Source organism: Oncorhynchus tshawytscha, unplaced genomic scaffold (genome assembly GCF_018296145.1).
Source record: "Oncorhynchus tshawytscha isolate Ot180627B unplaced genomic scaffold, Otsh_v2.0 Un_contig_6900_pilon_pilon, whole genome shotgun sequence".
Taxonomy (NCBI): Eukaryota; Metazoa; Chordata; class Actinopteri; order Salmoniformes; family Salmonidae; genus Oncorhynchus; species Oncorhynchus tshawytscha.
The window spans coordinates 130,564-153,052 of NW_024609445.1; the positions used below are offsets into that span (position 1 = coordinate 130,564).

General features: G+C 42.8%; 1 protein-coding gene across 2 annotated transcripts; it reads left to right on the forward strand.

The window, feature by feature from the left end:
* Positions 1 to 814: 814 nt before the first annotated feature.
* LOC112225777 (cytochrome P450 2K1) lies at positions 815 to 20,492 on the forward strand. 2 transcript variants are annotated; one of them, XM_042315346.1, is made up of 9 exons: positions 818 to 1,123; positions 2,637 to 2,799; positions 3,975 to 4,124; positions 4,310 to 4,470; positions 6,338 to 6,517; positions 15,403 to 15,544; positions 17,299 to 17,483; positions 18,530 to 18,671; positions 18,784 to 20,492. In XM_042315346.1, the coding sequence occupies exons 1-9, from the start codon at positions 920 to 922 to the stop codon at positions 18,969 to 18,971; spliced, it is 1,515 nt and encodes a 504-aa protein (XP_042171280.1). In that variant the 5' UTR covers positions 818 to 919; the 3' UTR covers positions 18,972 to 20,492. The 2 variants fall into 2 exon arrangements, with proteins under 2 accessions (XP_042171281.1, XP_042171280.1); XM_042315347.1 differs by lacking the exon at positions 3,975 to 4,124 and having other exon boundaries at positions 815 to 1,123.
* The last annotated feature ends 1,997 nt before the right edge of the window (positions 20,493 to 22,489 follow it).

A 22,489-nucleotide genomic window follows, 5' to 3' on the forward strand; every position in this document is an offset into this window, starting at 1 on the left:
ATGTGGATCTGATTACAAATTAAATGACAAATCTACCTTTGTAGATTTGTCAGTAGCACCATGGGTAGTGAACCTCATTTGATCAATTTAAAGGAGAGATGAGACATACTAACCCATCGAGAGTGGGAGGTTGGGGAAGTATTGGTTAGAAATGTATTCTGTCTTTGGAATGTGTAAACTGACCTTTGTAACCTCGTGGCAGAGGGATTATTGGGATCCAGCCTGACCTGTTCTTTCTCCCACTGTCTGCACTGAAGATAGTTTTACCAGACCATTTACCTGATCATCATTGACTCACACTAAACAAATAAAACATCAAATGTGGAACACCTTCAAGTGTCTAAAAAGTTATTATATATGATTGGAGATGTAAATATGTCAATCAGTAATTTATTATTGTTTAAATATGATATTTATAGAGTTTTCAAAGTATATAGACAACGGAGGGGGATTTCTGAAGATCTTTACTAACACAATCAAATCCCAAATATGATTAGATTTAACCTCATTCTATATATGTACCCCTCACAATCCATTGGGTGATGGAATAAAGTTTACATGTGTTAATCTGGTCTATCAGCCTAATTCCATTTCGCCGGGCGTATAAATGCCTTTCGAGACCAGGAAACAAATCATATGGAGAGTTTGTCAATGACCTGCAGGTGAGATCATGTGAGTTTCACAATTATATGTAGACAGACCTGCTGGAGTTGCATTGTTTAGCTCCTCCTCTGAGGTTGTACCCTCCCTCTTCTCATCTTGCTCCAATAGGGTGGGGTGGGGAGGTTAAACAAATAGCATTCCTTGGAGATCTGTTGTCATGGAAGTCCTTGGAGATCTGTTGTCTGGGCATTAGTGGACGGAACATTAGTGTGTTGTATTTTTAGCCCAGTAAAAGGTGTATGAGCTCAGTCTGAAGATGTCTCTTATGGAAGGTCTTCTACAGACATCAAGCACGGTGACACTGCTGGGTACTGTGCTGTTTCTACTGGTCCTCTACCTCTGCTCCTCTGGTTCCAGCTCTGAGGAACAGGGGAAGGAGCCTCCAGGACCGAGGCCGCTGCCCCTGCTTGGTAACATGCTCCAGCTGGACCTCAAGAAGCCCTACTGCACTCTCTGCGAGGTAAGATGAAGTCATCCGTTGCTTTCAGAACAAAACATGTTGATGTTGATTTGATCTGTGAGATTTGATCTGTTTTATGCTAATTCACCAGGTTTGAAATGTTCAGTAAGCAAACTGATGAATGAACTCTGGCACATTGTACATGCTTTTACCTGGTTAATGTTGTTTAGTGTTCTATTCTGTAGTGTATTTCAATAGATATGTCCTGCCCAAGTAACCTGGTCCCAGATGTTTTTTGTTGGGACCAGGCTATGGACAAAATACTTTGTGACAGTGACCAATGTGTTGCAAGGAAAGAGATGAGGTCACTTTAGAATATTGAAAGTAAAGGGGACACCTGGTCATTTGTACAACTGAACTCATTCAACTGAAATGTATCTTCCGCATTTAACACAACCCCTCTGAATCAGAGGTGCGGGGGGCTGCCATAATCGACATCCACGTCTTCGGCGCCCGAGATGCACCCTAGGAATATCCCTTCAGGGATCTTGTTATAACAGACCTGGGTTCAAATACATCGTGTACCTAAGTATTTGACATTTTATGTTTGAGTATTTTGTAATACACAGCCAAAAACAACTACATCAAATAAAAACAACAAGTAGTTGTAAATACATGCCACTTGTAACATAGGTGCAGTTAATGACATGACCAGACCTCTGACATGGAAACATAAACAATACTACCTGATAACAAAATAGTACTATATAAAGGGTAGGTAATCAAGGGAGTAATGAAGTCCAGGTGTGACTGATGAGTCACAGGTGTGCATAATGATGGGTTGCCAGGTGTGCATAATGATGGGTTGCCAGGTGTGCATAATGATGGGTTGCCAGGTGTGCATAATGATGGGTTGCCAGGTGTGCATAAAGATGGTTGCCAGGTGTGCATAATGATGGGTTGCCATGTGTGCATAATGATGGGTTGCCAGGTGTGCATAATGATGGGTTGCCAGGTGTGCATAAAGATGGTTTCCAGGTGTGCATAAAGATGGTTTCCAGGTGTGCATAATGATGGGTTGCCAGGTGCACATAATGATGGGTTGCCAGGTGCGCATAATGATGGGTTGCCAGGTGCACATAATGATGGGTTGCCAGGTGTGCATAATGATGGGTTGCCAGGTGCGCATAATGATGGGTTGCCAGGTGCGCATAATGATGGTTGCCAGGTGTGCATAAAGATGGGTTGCCAGGTGTACATAAAGATGGGTTGCCAGGACCAGTGGTTAGTAGACCGGTGACATTGGGAGTGGGAGCTTGACACCAATACTTTCCAAATGTATTTCCAATAAAAAACTTTGTCTAAATACTAATTGTTTGTTAGTAATTAAATTACATTGACTGGTATTTGAACGTAGGTCTGACATCAACTGTAAACCACTGTCTTCATGCTATTTCTTGACTGAAACATGTTAAACAAGCTGTATGAGATGTCCAGTTATGTGCTTAGTCATATAATATTATGAGACATAACTGAGTCTATGGTGTACTTTATGTATACTTTATCTGTCCAGCTCTCCAAGAAATATGGTCCCATCTTCACGGTTCACTTTGGACCCAAGAAAGTGGTTGTTCTGGCAGGATACAAGACGGTCAAGCAGGCGCTGGTCAACCAGGCAGAGGACTTTGGGGACAGGGACATCACACCTGTGTTCTATGATTTCAACCAAGGACATGGTAATGATATTTTACTCTTCTGCTGGCTATGTCCCATTCTTAAAGGGATAGTTCACCCAAATGACAACCTGTCTTATTGATTTCCTTCATCTGTAAGCAGTCTATGAACAAGCTAAAACAGAAATCCATGCGTTTGTTCTCCAATTTATGTGTTGGCCACAAATATGAGCATAGGATGAGTCAACAACATTGTGGGTATGAGTTAACAAATAATGAACTTTTAAAAGTGAGATTTTCACCTAACAGTTACTTTAAATAAACGTTATTGAGCTACACAATCAATTTCAGACACTTTGAGATGAGTTGGAAATTAAATGCATTAGATTGGCAATAGATGCAATAGATTGGCTTTGGATGAAGCCAGAAAATGGCTGGTCCAATCAGTGCCCTCGCAGAAACAATGGTTGGGTTTAGGACAACAACCAATGTTGCCAAATACTGTGCTTGAATTAGGCTGTCCTCTGGTTGGTTGAAAGTGATCCAATGTCTGATAAGTTTATTTTAAATAATACCACTCCTTTCTGACATTTGAGACTAGAATGGTGAATGTAAAGATCAGACTAGAATGGTGAATGCAGAGATCAGGCTAGAATGGTGAATGCAGAGATCAGACTAGAATGGTGAATGCAGAGATCAGACTAGAATGCTGAATGCAGAGATCAGACTAGAATGCTGAATGCAGAGATCAGACTAGAATGCTGAATGCAGAGATCAGACTAGAATGCTGAATGCAGAGATCAGACTAGAATGCTGAATGCAGAGATCAGACTAGAATGCTGAATGCAGAGATCAGACTAGAATGCTGAATGCAGAGATCAGAATAGAATGCTGAATGCAGAGATCAGACTAGAATGCTGAATGCAGAGATCAGACTAGAATGCTGAATGCAGAGATCACGCTGTTTCCACAATTCATCAAATGTTCTTACTCTAATCTTCTGCAAATAATATAAATGTCGAAAATGTCTTAAATAGTTACAGATTATCATGACCAGAAAAGATGCAGAGATAATTTGGCAGATTATATTTATATATACATATATATAAACACATACACATATATATATATATATATATATATATATGGTACATGCTCATTATGAAATGGCATATTATAGTAATTTATTTAGAATTATTACTTTGAATTGTCATGGAAACAAACTATATTCTCTACAGGGATTCTGTTTGCCAATGGAGACTCATGGAAAGAGATGAGGCGCTTTGCCCTGACAAACCTTAGAGACTTTGGGATGGGCAAGAAAGGGAGTGAGGAGAAAATCTTAGAGGAAATCCCCTACCTGATTGAAGTGTTGGAAAAACATGAGGGTAAGAGAATCAGTATCTCTACACTAGTAGTAGAAGTAGTATGATGTATTTTCAGGGATGCCTAGGCTTAATTGCCTGGTTAAAAATCAGGCTATTTTTAACCACATTATTAGTAAATAGCTAAGTGATTGTGTGGGTTCTGGAAAGCTTATTTTGTAATTAATTAGATGTTTTGTCTATTACAGGTAAGGCATTTGACACAGCACAGCCTGTGCTTTATGCCGTCTCCAACATAATCTCGGCCATTGTCTACGGCAGCAGGTTTGAATACACTGACCCACTATTCACAGGCATGGTGGACAGGGCCAAGGAGAGTATTCACCTTACAGGTTCTGCATCAATTCAGGTAGTCTGCTTATTCAGACCATTTTGTTTTTACTGTTTAAAAAAAAAAAATGTCTGTTTCAGTGCAATCAATAAAACTAGGAAACAGACGCCTGTTATGAATTCTTGCAAATTAATATGTACATACTCAGTTATACTTTACTTGATGTGCCAGTAAACTTATTACAAACCATTATTGTACCGTTTATAACCCATTACTATGCTGCTTATAAATCATTATATACAATATTCATGATGTATACGTATAACATATCAAATAAAATCCTCATAGCCCAGTCCAAGCTCTTTGTCCTGGCACACCAATGGTGGAACCAGCTTCCCCCTGAAGCTAGGACAGCAGAGTCCCTGCCCATCTCCCGAAAACACCTGAAACTCTAACTCCTCAAAAAGTATCTTAAATAAACCCTTCCTCGCCCCCGCCCCCAGTGACTACTTTATTGAGAAAAGTGTACTTACTATGCCTGTGACATCTGATTGTCCCACCAAGCTATCTTAATGTCATGTGTCAATGTGCAGCGGTTAGGACGGAGTCAGGTGCAGGACACAGAACTGAGTAAAATACATACTTTACTCGAAAAGAAACAACAACATATTTCAACGCAGGGAAAACACATCAGCTCACAGAACTCTTGAACACTAAACAAAGAACAAACACTCACAAAACCCTGTGGGAAGCAGTGGGTTAAATAGGGAATAAATATTAACATAATGGGAACCAGGTGTGTACAATCAAGACAAAACAAATGGAAAAAGAAACGTAGATTGGTGGCAGCTAAAAAGCCGGGGACAATGACTGCCGAATGCCGCCCGAACAAGGAGAGGCACCAACTTCGGCGGAAGTCGTGACACTTAAGATGAATGCACTAACTGTGAATCGCTCTGGATAAGAGCGTCTACTAAATGGCTAAAATATTTTATTAATTATATCATTGTAATTATTATATATAATATGGTTAAATAATCACTAGTGATGGGCACCGATATACAAAATTATATCAATTTTTTTGTGATTCCTTATCGTATCGGTTTGCATAAAATATTTTGCAACTGTGTATGTTCACTTATCTGTTCACTTCCATGGCTCTTTGAAGTTCAGACAACTGTTAGCAGATTGTCTGTTGGGCCAGGCGTGAATATTCTGGTATTATAATATTGTATTCATACTGGTTAGTTAGGGAGGCCTATATTATAGGACCATCAACAGGCAATTAATTAAATATGCTAAATTGAGAGCCTGTGAGGTCTGTTTGAGGGTTTTGTGTATGCAGGAAAAGTAATGTGTTCTTTTTACAGAATACTTGTCACGATTCCACCGATGTCGGCTCCTCTCCTTGTTCGATCGACGATCCACGTCACCGGCTTTCTAGCCATCACCGATCCATTTTTCATATTTCCATTTGTTTTGTCTTGTTCCATACACACCTGGTTTTCATTCTCTAATCACAAATCAGCATGTATTTAGTCCTCTGTTCCCCTCCGTGTGAAATTGATTTTATGTTATGTGGGTGTTGTTACACGCCATACTTTTTGTCTATGTTCCGTGTTTGGGCACATTTATGTACTTTTGTACTTTCGTTGGACCGGAATAAAAGTGTGCCTGTTCACTACACTCTGCTCTCCTGCACCTGACTTCACCTCCAGTACACACCCTTAACAATAGTAAAAATAATAAACCGACATTACAATATGCCTTGCTCATATCGATATCAAATAATATTGAATATCACTATTGGTGCTCACTACATATTTATGCATATGTGTATCACATTTGAATTTATGCATTTAATAATCTAATCATAGTTGTGGTGTGTTATGTTATAATTAATATAATATTGTTTTATGCGTATTCTACCTGAATCTCTGTGTAGATGTACAACATGTTTCCCTGGTTGGGTCCGTGGATAAACAACCTGACACGTCTGAAAAAGAATATTGCTGATATGAAGATGGAGGTGACAGAGCTGGTGAGGGGCCTGAAGGAGACTCTGAACCCTCATATGTGTAGAGGCTTTGTGGACTCGTTCCTCGTCCGAAAGCAAACCCTGGAGGTATGAAGACTTCATGCAGAATCTGCATCTCACTCATTCATAACAAAGTGTTGCATTAATATTGCTCAGTATGACTTTACAGAATAGAATTAATCAATAAGGTCAGAGGGGGTGTGGTATCTGGTCAATTTACCACAGCTAAGGCACTGCACGATGCGAAGTGCAGTGCCTGTATACAGTCCTTGTTTATTGGCCATATTCCACAAAAACCAGAGGTGCCTTGCTGGTGTTATAAACTTGATACCAACATATTTAGAACACTAGACGAGTAATTTTGCGCCACACTCGTGGTATATTGTCTAAATTACCAAGACATTCGGACAATCAATATCCAGGAACCAAACTGCCGGGTTTATAGTACTTATTACACCACCTTGTGGTTCACTTTACTGCTGAAAAACACAACTAACTTCAGTTGTCCAACACTAACATCCCACTGGGCACAGACGTCAATTCAACATCTATTCGATGTTGATTCAACATAATTTAATTTAAATGACGTATATGACTGAATGCCAGCTGGGGGAGGATCTAACTAGTTCTCTGTATCAGTAGAATCACATGTAAACTCAGACTCAAACACTGAAACAGTTCCTCAAGCTGATTTAAAAGAATGTGTTGATTATCTGTTTTGTTTGCTTTTTTGTTATTTTCCATATTATGTCTATCTCTGATAAGCTACACAGGAAAGGGCTAAAAATAGCCCATATTAATAATACATGTAGCCTTAGAAATAAGGTTAATACAATTAACTTGCTAACATTAGATATATATTCATATATTAGCCATTTATGAGACTCACGTCGATAATTCATTTGATACATCATTAGCAATACAATGATATAACATCTACAGAAGACACAGGAATGCATATGGGGGAGTTGTTGCTGTACATATTCAGAGCCATATCCCTGTAATGCTTAGAGAGGATCTCGTGTTATTGCAGGTTCATCTGCCTCTTCTAAAGCCTATTTTAGTGTAGCTCCTATAGGCCACCATGTTCTAACTGTCAGTATCCAGATAATGTGTGTGAAATTATTGATGGGGGCTCCTGAGTGGCGCAGAGGTCTAAGGCACTGCATCTCAGTGCTAGAGGCATCACTACAGACCCTGGTTTGATTCCAGGCTGGCTCACAACCGGCCATGATTGGAGTCCCATAGGGCGACACACAATTGGGCCAGCATTGTTAGGGTTTGGCCGGGGTACGCCGTCATGGTAAATAATAATTTGTTCTTAACTGACTTGCTTAGTTAAATAAAAAATAGTTCATGTGATATAAACAGAGAGGTCTTCTATCTTGGTTGTCATCAAGCTCTCCGCTGAAGAGGAAGCATCTCACTGTAACCAGTGACTGTAATCTGGTTCAGGTTATTAATCAACCTACTAGGGTGTTTACAAACAGAACAGGAACAATCATCCACATGCCCTGTATTGATGACATTTTTCCTAATAATATACAGTGCCTTGCGAAAGTATTCGACCCCCTTGAACTTTGTGACCTTTTGCCACCTTTCAGGCTTCAAACATAAAGATATAAAACTGTATTTTTTTGTGAAGAATCAACAACAAGTGGGACACAATCATGAAGTGGAACGACATTTATTGGATATTTCAAACTTTTTTAACAAATCAGAAACTGAAAAATTGGGCGTGCAAAATTATTCAGCCCCCTTAAGTTAATACTTTGTAGCGCCACCTTTTGCTGCGATTACAGCTGTAAGTCGCTTGGGGTATGTCTCTATCAGTTTTGCACATCGAGAGACTGAAATTTTTTCCCATTCCTCCTTGCAAAACAGCTCGAGCTCAGTGAGGTTGGATGGAGAGCATTTGTGAACAGCAGTTTTCAGTTCTTTCCACAGATTCTCGATTGGATTCAGGTCTGGACTTTGACTTGGCCATTCTAACACCTGGATATGTTTATTTTTGAACCATTCCATTGTAGATTTTGCTTTATGTTTTGGATCATTGTCTTGTTGGAAGACAAATCTCCGTCCCAGTCTCAGGTCTTTTGCAGACTCCATCAGGTTTTCTTCCAGAATGGTCCTGTATTTGGCTCCATCCATCTTCCCATCAATTTTAACCATCTTCCCTGTCCCTGCTGAAGAAAAGCAGGCCCAAACCATGATGCTGCCACCACCATGTTTGACAGTGGGGATGGTATGTTCAGGGTGATGAGCTGTGTTGCTTTTACGCCAAACATAACGTTTTGCATTGTTGCCAAAAAGTTCAATTTTGGTTTCATTTGACCAGAGCACCTTCTTCCACATGTTTGGTGTCTCCCAGGTGGCTTGTGGCAAACTTTAAACGACACTTTTTATGGATATCTTTAAGAAATGGCTTTCTTCTTGCCACTCTTCCATAAAGGCCAGATTTGTGCAATATACGACTGATTGTTGTCCTATGGACAGAGTCTCCCACCTCAGCTGTAGATCTCTGCAGTTCATCCAGAGTGATCATGGGCCTCTTGGCTGCATCTCTGATCAGTCTTCTCCTTGTATGAGCTGAAAGTTTAGAGGGACGGCCAGGTCTTGGTAGATTTGCAGTGGTCTGATACTCCTTCCATTTCAATATTATCACTTGCACAGTGCTCCTTGGGATGTTTAAAGCTTGGGAAATCTTTTTGTATCAAAATCCGGCTTTAAACTTCTTCACAACAGTATCTCGGACCTGCCTGGTGTGTTCCTTGTTCTTCATGATGCTCTCTGCGCTTTTAACGGACCTCTGAGACTATCACAGTGCAGGTGCATTTATACGGAGACTTGATTACACACAGGTGGATTGTATTTATCATCATTAGTCATTTAGGTCAACATTGGATCATTCAGAGATCCTCACTGAACTTCTGGAGAGAGTTTGCTGCACTGAAAGTAAAGGGGCTGAATAATTTTGCACGCCCAATTTTTCAGTTTTTGATTTGTTAAAAAAGTTTGAAATAACCAATAAATGTCATTCCACTTCATGATTGTGTCCCACTTGTTGTTGATTCTTCACAAAAAAATACAGTTTTATATCTTTATGTTTGAAGCCTGAAATGTGGCAAAAGGTCGCAAAGTTCAAGGGGGCCGAATACTTGCGCAAGGCACTGTAGATATTTGTTCTAAGGCTGTATCCGTACCATTGGATGCAGTGATCACAATATCCAGTGGTTATTTCCAGGAAAGCGAAGCTTCTAAAAGATGGGACTAAAATAGTGTATGAGATAATACAATTTGATTTGAAAATCTTTTGTATTTGTCACATGTGTCGAATACAACAGTGAACTGCACATTTACAAGCCCTTAACCAACAATGACGTTTTAAGAAAAATACCTAAAAAAAAAAGAAGTCACATTTTGCTGTGACTCTTATGTAGATTATGTTAAAAAATATTTGTTGGTCTCATGTGATTAATAAGGAGCATCCAGACGCTGCACTTGATGCATTTATGAAATTGCTTCTTCTAGTTATTGATAAACATGTACCTTTTAAGAAACTGGCTCCATGGATTGATGAGGAATTGAAAAACTGTATGGTTGAAAGAGATGGGGGCAAAAGGAGTGGCTAATTAGTCTGGCTGCACATCTGACTGACTTACTGCAAATTGAGAAATAATGTGACTAAACTCAACAAAGAGGAGACACTGTATTATGAAGCCAAGATCAAGGATATAAAGAATGATGGGGGGTCTTTGGAGTACTTTAAATTGGGGCGGCAGGTAGCCTAGTGGTTAGAGCGGAGGGCTAGTAACTGAAAGGTAGCTGGGTTGAATCCCCGAGCTGACCAGGTCGCTGACCATCTGTCGTTCTGCCCCTGAACAAGGCAGTTAACTCACTGTTCCCCAGTAGGCTGTTATTGTAAATAAGAATTTGTTCTTAACTGACTTGCCTAGTTAAATAAATAAAAGGAAATTATGGTTAGAAAGACTAATTCTATTAAAATGGAATCAGATGGCTTATTTATCACAACAATTTGATGTTGCCAATTATTTTAATGATACATTTGCCACCATGCCAATGAAGTTAAGCAGGAAATGCCAGCAAAACAGTGAGCCATCATTGTCACGCCCTGGTCTAAGTATTTTGTGTTTTTCTTCATGTATTGGGTCAGGCCAGGGTGTGGCATGGGGTTTTTGTATTGTGGTGTGTTTTGTCTTGGGGTTTTGGTGTGTATGTATTGGGATTGTAGCTAGTGGGGTTATCTAGCAAAGTCTATGGCTGTCTGGAGTGGTTCTCAATCAGAGGCAGGTGTTTATCGTTGTCTCTGATTGGGAACCATATTTAGGCAGCCATATTCTTTGAGTTTGTCGTGGGTGATTGTCCTTAGTGTCGTTGTTCCTATCTCTTTATTTATTTACACAAGTATAGGCTGTTTCGGTTTTCGTTACGTTCTTTGTTTTGTAGTGTTTTGTGTTTATTCGTGTTTCACGTTCATTAAACATGGATCGCAATCTACATGCTGCATTTTGGTCCGACTATCCTTCACCACAAGAGAACCGTAACAGAATCACCCACCACCAACGTACCAAGCAGCGTGTCAACAGGCAGGAGCAGCCCAAAGAGGAGATGAGCTATAAGGATTTCTGGACATGGGAGGAAATCCTAAACGGAGAAGGACCCTGGGCTCAGCCTGGAGAATATCGCCGCCCCAAAGAAGAACTGGAGGCGGCGAAAGCGGAGAGGCGCCGGTATGAGGAGGCAGCACGGCGACTCGGAAGGAAGCCTGAGAATCAGCCCCAAAAAATTTCTTGGGGGGGGGGGGCTCAGGGAGAGTGTGGCAGAGTCAGGAGTCAGACCTGAGCCAACTCTGCCTGTTTATCGTGAGGAGCCAAGGAGGAGACCAGAACCAGAGCCGGTGTTGGAGGTGAGCGAAACAGAGACTGTGAAGGAGTTAATGGGGAAATTGGAGGAGAGAGAAATGAGGGAGTTGCTGTGTTGGTGCTTTTTGCATGGAATTCGCCCGACGGAGCGTGTCTGGGATTTGATGGCACCTGGGTTAGCGCTCCATACTCGTCCTGGGGTGCGTGTTAGTCGGCTGGTGAAGTTGGTGCCAGCCTCACGCACCAGGCCTCCTGTGCACATCCCTAGCCTTGCACGTCCTGTGCCAGCACTGCTCTCAAGATCTCCAGTACGCCTTCACGGTCTAGCCCATCCTGTGCCACCTCCACACTCCAGCCCTCCGGTAGCAGCTCCCCGCACCAGGCTTCCTGTGCGTGTTCTCGGTTCAGTACCACCAGTACCAGCACCACGCATCAGGCCTACAGTGCGCCTCGCCTCTCCAGCGCTGCCGGAGCCTTTCTCCTCTCCTGCGCTGCCAGAGTCTCCCGTCTGTTCAGCGCTGCCGGAGCCTTTCTCCTTTACAGCGCTGCTGGAGTCTCCCGCCTGTTCAGCGCAGCCAGAGCCTCTCTCCTCTCCTGCGCTGCCGGAGTCTCCCGCCTGTTCAGCGCAGCCAGAGCTGCCAGCCTGCATAGAGCAGCCAGAGCTGCCAGCCTGCATGGAGAAGCCAGAGCTGCCAGCCGGCATGGAGCAGCCAGAGCTGTCAGTCTGCATGGAGCAGCCAGAGCTGCCAGCCTGCATGGAGCAGCCAGAGCTGTCAGTCTGCAAGGAGCTGTCAGTCTGCAAGGAGCTTCCAGTCTGCAAGGAGCTGCCAGTCTGCAAGGAGCTGTCAGTCTGCAAGGAGCTGTCAGTCTGCACGGAGCTGTCAGTCTGCACGGAGCTGTCAGTCTGCAAGGAGCTGCCAGTCTGTAAGGAGCTGTCAGTCTGCAAGGAGCAGCCAGTCTGCACGGAGCCGCCAGAGCTGCCAGTCTGTAAGAAGCCGCCAGAGCTGTCAGCCTACATAGAGCAGCCAGAGCCGCCAGTCAGCGTGGAGCAGCCAGAGCCGCCAGTCAGCATGGAGCAGCCAGATCTTTCAGTCTGCCAGGATCCGCCAGTCGGCCAGACTCTTCCAGATCCGCCAGTCGGCCAGACTCTTCCAGATCCGCCAGTCGGCCAGACTCTTCCAGATCCGCCAGTCGGCCAGACTCTTCCAGATCCGCCAGTCAGCCAGACTCTTCCAGATCCGCCAGTCAGCCAGACTCTTCCAGATCCGCCAGTCAGCCAGACTCTTCCAGATCCGCCAGTCAGCGTGGAGCAGCCAGAGCCGCCAGTCAGCATGGAGCAGCCAGATCTTTCAGTCTGCCAGGATCCGCCAGTCGGCCAGACTCTTCCAGATAAGCCAGTCAGCCAGACTCTTCCAGATCCGCCAGTCGGCCAGACTCTTCCAGATCCGCCAGTCGGCCAGACTCTTCCAGATCCGCCAGTCGGCCAGACTCTTCCAGATCCGCCAGTCGGCCAGACTCTTCCAGATCCGCCAGTCGGCCAGACTCTTCCAGATCCGCCAGTCGGCCAGACTCTTCCAGATCCGCCAGTCGGCCAGACTCTTCCAGATCCGCCAGTCGGCCGGGATCTTCCAGATCCGCCAGTCGGCCGGGATCTTCCAGATCCGCCAGTCGGCCGGGATCTTCCAGATCCGCCAGTCGGCCGGGATCTTCCAGATCCGCCAGTCGGCCGGGATCTGCCAGATCCGCCAGTCGGCCGGGATCTGCCAGATCCGCCAGTCGGCCGGGATCTGCCAGATCCGCCAGTCGGCCGGGATCTGCCAGATCCGCCAGTCGGCCGGGATCTGCCAGTCGGCCGGGATCTGCCAGTCGGCCGGGATCTGCCAGTCGGCCGGGATCTGCCAGTCGGCCGGGATCTGCCAGTCGGCCGGGATCTGCCAGTCAGCCGGGATCTGCTGAAGCACACGCCAGCCAGCTGGGATCTGGTAGATCTATCTACCTGCCTGAGCTTCCTCTCACTCCCGAGCTTCCTCTCACTCCCGAGCTTCCTCTCACTCCCGAGCTTCCTCTCACTCCCGAGCTTCCTCTCACTCCCGAGCTTTCTCTCACTCCCGAGCTTTCTCTCACTCCCGAGCTTTCTCTCACTCCCGAGCTTCCTCTCACTCCCGAGCTTCCCCTCAGTCCCGATCTGCTCCTCAGTCCAGTGGGTTTCTGAGTGAGGACTACTAGGCCATGGTCGGCGGCGAGGGTGGACTATCCAGGGACGCGAGGAGAGGGGACTAAGACATTGACTGAGTGGTTCCACCTCCCGCCGGAGCCGGCACCATGGACAGACGCCCACCCGGACCCTCCCTATTGTTTTGAGGTGCGTTCGGGAGTCCGCACCTTAGGGGGGTTCTGTCACGCCCTGGTCTAAGTATTTTGTGTTTTTCTTCATGTATTGGGTCAGGCCAGGGTGTGGCATGGGGTTTTTGTATTGTGGTGTGTTTTGTCTTGGGGTTTAGGTGTGTATGTATTGGGATTGTAGCTGGTGGGGTTATCTAGCAAAGTCTATGGCTGTCTGGAGTGGTTCTCAATCAGAGGCAGGTGTTTATTGTTGTCTCTGATTGGGAACCATATTTAGGCAGCCATATTCTTTGAGTTTGTCGTGGGTGATTGTCCTTAGTGTCGTTGTTCCTATCTCTTTATTTATTTACACAAGTATAGGCTGTTTCGGTTTTCGTTACGTTCTTTGTTTTGTAGTGTTTTGTGTTTATTCGCGTTTCACGTTGTTCATAAAACATGGATCGCAATCTACACGCTGCATTTTGGTCCGACTATCCTTCACCACAAGAGAACCGTAACAATCATATTCATGCATAAAACCCCCCACATAATTCAAATGTACAATGCTTTTCTTTCATTTTGTAAAGTTAGTGTGGGAGAGGTGAAGAAATGATTATCGATCAATAATGACAAACCTCCTGGGATTGACAACTGTCATGGCTTTAATCTGAGCCCAGATAAGTGTTTGTCCTCAGGCCAACCTATCATCTTACTGCCAGCTTTTAGTAAACTGTTGGAAAAAATGGTGTTTGACCAAATACAATGCTATTTCTCTGTAAACATATTAAGACTTTCAGAATGCTTATAGAGAAGGCCACTGAACATGCACTGGCACAGATGACTGATGATTGGTTTGAAGAAATGTATAATAAAAATTTCAGTGCAGCCTTTAATATTAGTGACCATAACGTGTTGAATAATCCTATGTGTTATGGCTTTTCAACCTCAGCTCTGAATCCACAATATGGCAATCTATCTAATAGAACCCAAGGGGGTTTCTTTAATGGAAGCTTCTCTAATGTTAAACATGTAAAGTGTGGTGTACTGCATGGCAGCTCTCTTGGCCCTCTACTCTTTTCTATTTTTATGACCTGCCACTGGCATTAAACAGAGCCTGTGTGTCCATGTAAGCTGATGATTCAACCCGTCAGCAATCACAGCTAGTGAAATCACTGCAACACTAAACAAAGAGTTGCAGTCAGTTTGAGATTGGGTGGCCAGTAATAAATTGGTCCTGAACATCTCCAAAATGAAGCATTGTATTGATACAAATCATTCCCTAAGTTCTGGACCTCAGCTGAATCTGGTAATTAATGGTGTGGCTGTTACTTGGTGTTATTTTAGATTGTAAACTCTCATGGTCAGAACATATTGATTCAATGATTGTAAAGATGAGGAGAGGACTTTTCGTGATAAATAGATGCTCTGCTTTTTTTAATCAATCAAATGTATTTATAAAGCTCTTCTTACATCAGCTGATATCTCAAAGTGCTGTAAAGAAACCCAGCCTAAATCCCCAAACAGCAAACAATGCAGGTGTAGAAGCACCACTCTCCACAAAGCAAGCTCTAGTTTGATCTTATCTTAATTATTGTCCAGTCAAAAGAAGGGCCAACTTAAGCTGCCCAGAACAGCGTGACACATTTATCTCTTCATTGTAATCAGAGGGCTAATATCAATACAATGCATGTCAGTTTCTCTTGGCTAAGAGTTGAGGAAAGACTGACTGTACATAACTCATGTCATCTGAGGGTCTGTTTCTGTTAGGAATCTGGCAATATGGATTCTTTCTACCATGACGACAACCTGGTATTTAGTGTTGGTAACCTGTTTGCTGCTGGTACCGACACCACCGGGACAACCCTGCGCTGGGGTCTGCTGCTAATGGCCAAGTACCCCCATATACAGGGTAAGGATTGATATAAACACAAACACATGCACACACACACACCACAGGAGGCTGCTGAGGGGAGGACGGCTCATAATAATGGCTGGAATGGAGTGGTATCAAAAATATGGAAACCATGTGTTCGATTCCATTCCAGCCATTACTATGAGCCCGTCCTCCCAAATTAAGGTGCCACCTGTGACACACAGACATGAAACAGTAAAGCACTCATGGTGTTACAAGTTATAAACATTGGCAAAGAGCCAGATTGAAGAATATATTATGAAACAGGACAAGGATGGCTTGGTTAATGAAGGTTAAACGTTAACTCAGGTTTATACACTGAGTGTACAAAACATTAGGAACATCTTCCTCAGAACAGCCTCAATTCGTTGGAGCATGGACTCTAGAAGGTGTCGAAAGCATTCCATAGAGATGCTGGCCCATGTTGAATCCAATGCTTTCCACAGTTGTGTCAAGTTGGCTGGATGTCCTTTGGGTGGTGGACCATTCTTGATACACACGGGAAACTGTTGAGTGTGAAAAACCCAGCGGCGTTGCAGTTCTTGATACAAACCGATGCGCTTGGCACCTTCACCATACCCCATTCAAAGGCACTTAAATATTTTATCTTGCCCATTCAACCTCTGAATGGAACGCATACAAAATCCATGTCGCAAGACCCACTGGTTGACGCTTATTTATAAAACCCTCACTCCCCCCTATCTTAGATATCTACTGCAGCCCTCATCCTCCACATACAACACCCATTCTGCCAGTCACATTCTGTTAAAGGTCCCCAAAGCGCACACATCCCTGGGTCGCTTGTCTTTTCAGTTCGCTGCAGCTAGCGACTGGAACTGTAACGGCTCTCATCTTCGTCATCTGAAGAGGAGTAGCAAGGATTGGACCAATGCGCAGCGTGGTAGGTGTCCATATTTTTAATAAAGAAATAGAACACTGAACAAAAACAACAAAGCGACTGACCGAAACAGTTCTGTCTGGTGCAGATACAAACACTCAACAGAAAACAATCACCCACAACTCAAAGGTGAAACCAGGCTACCTAAGTATGGTTCTCAATCAGGGACAACGATTGACAGCTGCCTCTGATTGAGAACCATACGAGGCCAAACACAGAAATCCCAAATTATAGAAAAAAGAACTTAGACTGCCCACCCCAACTCACGCCCTGACCATACTAAAACAAAGAACTAATGTCAGAACGTGACAGGAACGAGCTGCAACAAACACTCAAACTGGACAGTTTTATCTCAATCTCTTCATTCAAAGACTCAATCATGGACAGTCTTACTGACAGTGGCTGATTTGCGTGATGTATTGTTCTCTACCTTCCCCTTTGTGCTGTTGTCTGTGACCAATAATGTTAGTACCATGCTGTGTTAGGTCTCTCTTTATGTAGTGTTGTGTTCTCTCGTCGTGGTGTGTGTTGTCCTATATTTATATTTAACTCATTTTTAATCCCAGTCCCTGTCCCTTCAGGAGGCCTTTTGGTAGGCCGTCATTGTAAATAAGAATTTGTTCTTAACTGACTTGCTTAGTTAAATAATGTCTCCATTGTCTCGAGGCTTAAAAATCCTTTGTTAACCTGTCATTTACACTGATTTGAAGTGGATTTAACAAGAGACAGTAAGAGATCATAGCTTTCACCTGGTCAGTCTGTCATGGAAAGAAGAGCAGGTGTTTTTAAAGTTTTGTATTCTCAGTGTACATTTCATTGTAGTAACTCCAACTCTCCCTCCTTTCTGTCTCAGATCAGGTCCAGGAGGAGATCAGCAGGGTCATAGGAAGTCGTCAGCCCTTGGTAGAGGACAGGAAGAACCTGCCCTACACTGATGCAGTGATCCATGAGACCCAGAGACTGGCCAACATTGTACCCATGTCCATCCCTCACACCACCAGCAGAGATGTCACCTTCCAGGGATATTTCATCAAAAAGGTCAGATACCTGGATATCCAAATCTCTGTGTTTATTTTGTGACCAACTTCAAATTGTCTTTTTTCCTGAAGGGAAGTTACAGGTTCAAAAAACAATAAAAGAAATGCATACAAATAGAAGCCCAATCCATTCCCCCCTTCAGTCCCTATCCAACCCCGCATCCTCCTTCCCCACCTGGAAACCATGCCTCCCAACCCGCCTGTATAAATTGATGGTTGTGATTATAGGATGCCAAGGTCATATTTTTCTATTGTAACATGTGAGCTGGGAGTCGTGAAGCAAGTTCAGGGAGTTAATCAATAAACTAAACATAATACAAAACGAGAACAAACAATACACAGACATGAAACAGAAACAATAACGCCTGGGAAGGAACCAAAGGGAGTAATATATGGAAGGTAATCAGGCAGGTGATGGCGTCCAGGTGAGTCTGAGGTGCTGGTGCGCATAATGATGGTGACAGGTGTGTGTATATAATAATGAGCAGCCTGGTGACCTAGTGCGCCAGAGAGGGAGTATACGTGACATCTATATTCTGTTCCAGTTAAATGATTGTTCAGATTGAATTAGATCTGTGGACCATACTGTTTAAATGGCTAGCTCAGAATATAAGCTTTCCAAAAGTTGTTTATATATTATAGAGATCAGTTCATTTGGGAGCCCAGATAGTGTATTTATAAATCTATTACTGTAAGGTTTGGTAGTTGGGTTTCCCAAGGGACTCTGTAGACCAGCATAGCTGACTTTAGTAGTAAATATAGAAAAAAGGAGTTGCCTGGTAATGTGTATGTATCTTTCAAATCTTGGAATGTTCTCAAACCATAACTGTCCATGATATCGGTAAGGATTCCACATTTGGGGGATGCAAAAAGACGGCATCCAGATCACAACACATGATTGTGAAATATTGGAGTATGGGCATGCCATAAGTGTATAGTTCTGCCTGAAGTTGCAATCCACTCCTTTTGAGTGTGCACATTTATTAAACAAAGTTTCATCATTTTTACTCTGAAAATAAGGGGTCCTGTGCTTCACCCTTACTGCAGGGGACATCTGTGATTCCTCTACTGACGTCGGTCCTACAGGACGATAGCGAATGGGAGAGCCCCAACACCTTTAACCCCTCACACTTTCTGGATGAGCAGGGAGGATTTGTCAAGAGGGACGCCTTCATGGCCTTCTCTGCAGGTAGATTAACTTCATTATAAAACACCTAATTTCATTGCAAGAAGTAGAACAATTCTGGTAGCCTTTTGGACAGACTTCATGCTATTTTCTGTATCTTTGGTCTCTCTCGCAGGTCGTAGGGTGTGTCTGGGGGAGGGTCTGGCCAGGATGGAGCTCTTCCTCTTCTTCACCTCCCTCCTGCAGTGCTTTCATTTCTCTCCTCCTCCTGGAGTAACAGAGGATGATCTAGACCTCACACCATTACTGGGGTTCACCCTCAACCCTTCACCTCACCAGCTGTCTGCTGTGAGCCGGGTCTGAGATTTTAACATGAAAATACTGGTGGGACAAACTCAATCAAAAAAGCTAATATGAATCAAAACCCATTAAATGCACCATCATAATAACCAATCCCAGAAATTAGTTTGTGTGACACACAAACATATTTTGTTTGATCAGTGCATAGGCTGATTCCAATGTCCTTTTAGATTTAATTGCAAAGGAAGACCACAGTAGTGGAACATACTTTATAAAGTAAAGTTTATTTTAATTCAAAATGTCATGTTCCAGCTAAGAATAAAGTTTATAAAGCTTCTGCTTGGCTTCAACCATTGCATTGTTTAAAGTTCCATGGGAAATTAAAACAGTCTATCAGGGTAATTCCATTTCTTTTTGACAGCACCCCATTTGATTTGAATGAAACCTTCCATACATATACTCACCAGCCAGTTTATTAGGTACACCCTGTTCGTGAAAATGGATCGTACTTATACAGTGAGTCACGTCAATTGCAATACAGCTAGCAGACAGGCATTGAGACATTCATTTACTGTTCGAACATTAGAATGGGCAAAAGGTGTGATCTAACTGACTTAAGGTGGTATGATCATCGGAGGAAGGCACGCCGGATTCAGTATCTCCTTTCACACACGACAGTGTCTAGGTTTTACAGAGAATGGCGTGACAAAAAACATCCAGTCAGCCACAATCCTGTGGGTGAAAACAGCTCATTGAGGAGGGAGGTTGAAGGAGAATGGCAAGAATCATGCAAGCTAACAGGCAACAGCAAACAGACAAATAATACAGTTGTGTGTAGAACAACATCTCGGAACACACACCTTGTTGATCCTTGTCACAGATGAGCTATTGCAGCAGACGACCACACAGGGTTCCACCCCTATCAGCTAACAACAAGAGGAAGCTCCATTGGGAACGCAATAACCAACACTGGACAATTCAGGAGTGGAAAAACATTGTCTGGTCTGACGAATGCCGGTTACTGTTGCATCATGCTGACAGCAGAGTCAGAAGTTGGTGTAAGTATGTGCCTGGTGTCAACGGTACAGGCTGGTGGCGGAGGTGTAATGGTGTGGGTAATGTTTTCCTGGCACATGTTAGGTCCCTTGATACCAATTGAGCAATGATTGAACACCACAGAGTATCTGAACATTGTTGCTGACCAAACCCAATAGACCATCTTTGGGAAGAGATGGAACGGGCTGTTCACAGCATGAATCTCCCGCCATCCAATCTGCAGCAACTTTGTGATTCCACCGCGTCAGCAGGGACCGACATCCCTGTGAAACGTTTTCTCCACCTTGTAGAGTCGCTGTTCTGGAGGTAGTAGGGGGTCCGACCTGGTACTAGATGGGTGTACCTATGTAAAAAGTGCTCAGAAAGTATTTTTGGAGATGAATGCTGAAACATTCAAGAGATAAAGGTGCTCAAAGTTTACTTATTTTGTATACTCCACCATACCATGACACATCCATGTCTTCATCACTGGAAAAGACAAAAAGTTGAGATATCGTTTTAAGCTTACAAACAAACTATTTAGGTTTTTTTTTTTTAAAAAATACAAAATGGTATTTAAAAAAACTCATTCATATTTGCATATGTTGTAGCTTAGACCTTATTTTACATGATCTGAGGTTTTTGTGTTGTGCCTGCCATCGGTTGAAACAACATGCTCTTGAATACAGGGTGGTTGTCTTGATTTGGCAGATAAATGTACTAAAACGGGAATCAAATGGAAATTTCAACTTTCAAATGGTACCACAAAGATGATTGGATCAGAGAATGTTGACTTGAATAGGAATATGTGTTTACATTTTTACTGTCAATCTTTAATAGAAAATATATTGAAGTCATAGAAATATAGATAATGGAATAGACATGACCATTTAAGTCGACATTCAACGGTGGCTGGACTGTCCATCTTTGTGGTAGTAATTATAAGTTTACATTTCAATTTAAATTTCACTGGTGTACCAGCTAAAATTGCAGTGGTCTGAAGGATAGGTCCATTCTAAGAATTCTATTTCTATGATTGAAATGACATCCACCCTGTATTCAAGAGCATGTTGGTAGGCACCACATAAAAACATGGGGTCTAAGATACAACATATGCAAATATATATTTTAAAAAGTGAGTTTAAGTGTTTTTAGATAATTGAGGTTAAACGGCCTAATTTAATATTTTTTTCAAGAAATTGTAAAATTGTTTGACCACCCTGTTTGTAAGCTTTTAAATGATATCAAACTCAACTGTATCTTTTTCAGTGATGAAGACATGGATGTCTCATGGTATGGTGAGGTATCTTCTGAATGTTTTGGCATTCACGTCCAAAAAGTAATTTTCTGACCAATTCTTCCATGGTCAAAAAGTGATTGGATTCACCCATCAAGCATTAAAAACGAGACACATAGCTAGTTAAAATGGCTGTTAGCCGTTTGAACGAAACAGTCCCGTGTGGAACAAACACTGACACGGAAAATAATCACCCACAACTCAAAAGTGAAACCAGGCTACCTAAGTATGGTTCTCAATCAGGGACAATGATAGACAGCTGCCTCTGATTGAGAACCATACCAGGCCAAACACAGAAATCCCAAATCATAGAAAAAGGAACATAGACAACCCACCCAACTCACGCCCTGACCATACTAAAACCAAGACATACCAAAAGAACTAAGGTCAGAACGTGACACTCATAGGACATCATGTTACACAATACATTTATGTTTTGTTCGATAATATGCATATTTATATCCACAAATCTCAGTTTACATTGGCGCCATGTTCAGAAATGCCTCCAAAGTAATTACAGAGAGCTACGTCAGATAACAGAAATACTCATCATAAACTTTGATGAAAGATACATGTTTTACATATAATTAAAAGATACACTTGTTCTTAATGCAACCGCTGTGTCAGATTTTTTTTTTTAAATATGAAAAAAGCTTACCATGCAATAATCTGAGATGGCGCTCAGAAGTAACAATATTTCTCCACCATGTTGGAGTCAACAGAAATACAAAATGACATCATAAATATTCCCTTACCTTTGATGATCTTTCATCAGAATACAGTGCCAGGAATCCTAGTTCTGCAATACATCGTTGTTTTGTTTGATAATGTCCATTACTAATGTCCAATTAGCTACTTTTGCTAGCACGTTTAGTTCACATGTCCAAAAGCTGGCGCTGGTCCAGGCGAACTCGGACAGAAAGTTATATTCCAGGTCGAATAAACTGCTCAAACTAAGTAGAGAATCAATCTTCAGGATGTTATTATCATATATATCCAATAACGTTCCAACCGGAGCATTCGTTTTTGTCTACAGAGTAATGGAACGCATGGCGATATCATGAGTAATAGGCATAACCAGGAATTGGCATTCTGCCAGACCACTGACTCAAATAGCTGCCATCCGGGCCCACATCACACTAGAGGCTTCTTTCCACGTTCTACTGACTGTTGACATCTAGTGGAAGGCCTAGGAAGTGCGAACAGATCCATATCTTACTGGGATGTGAATAGGCGATGAGTTGAAAAT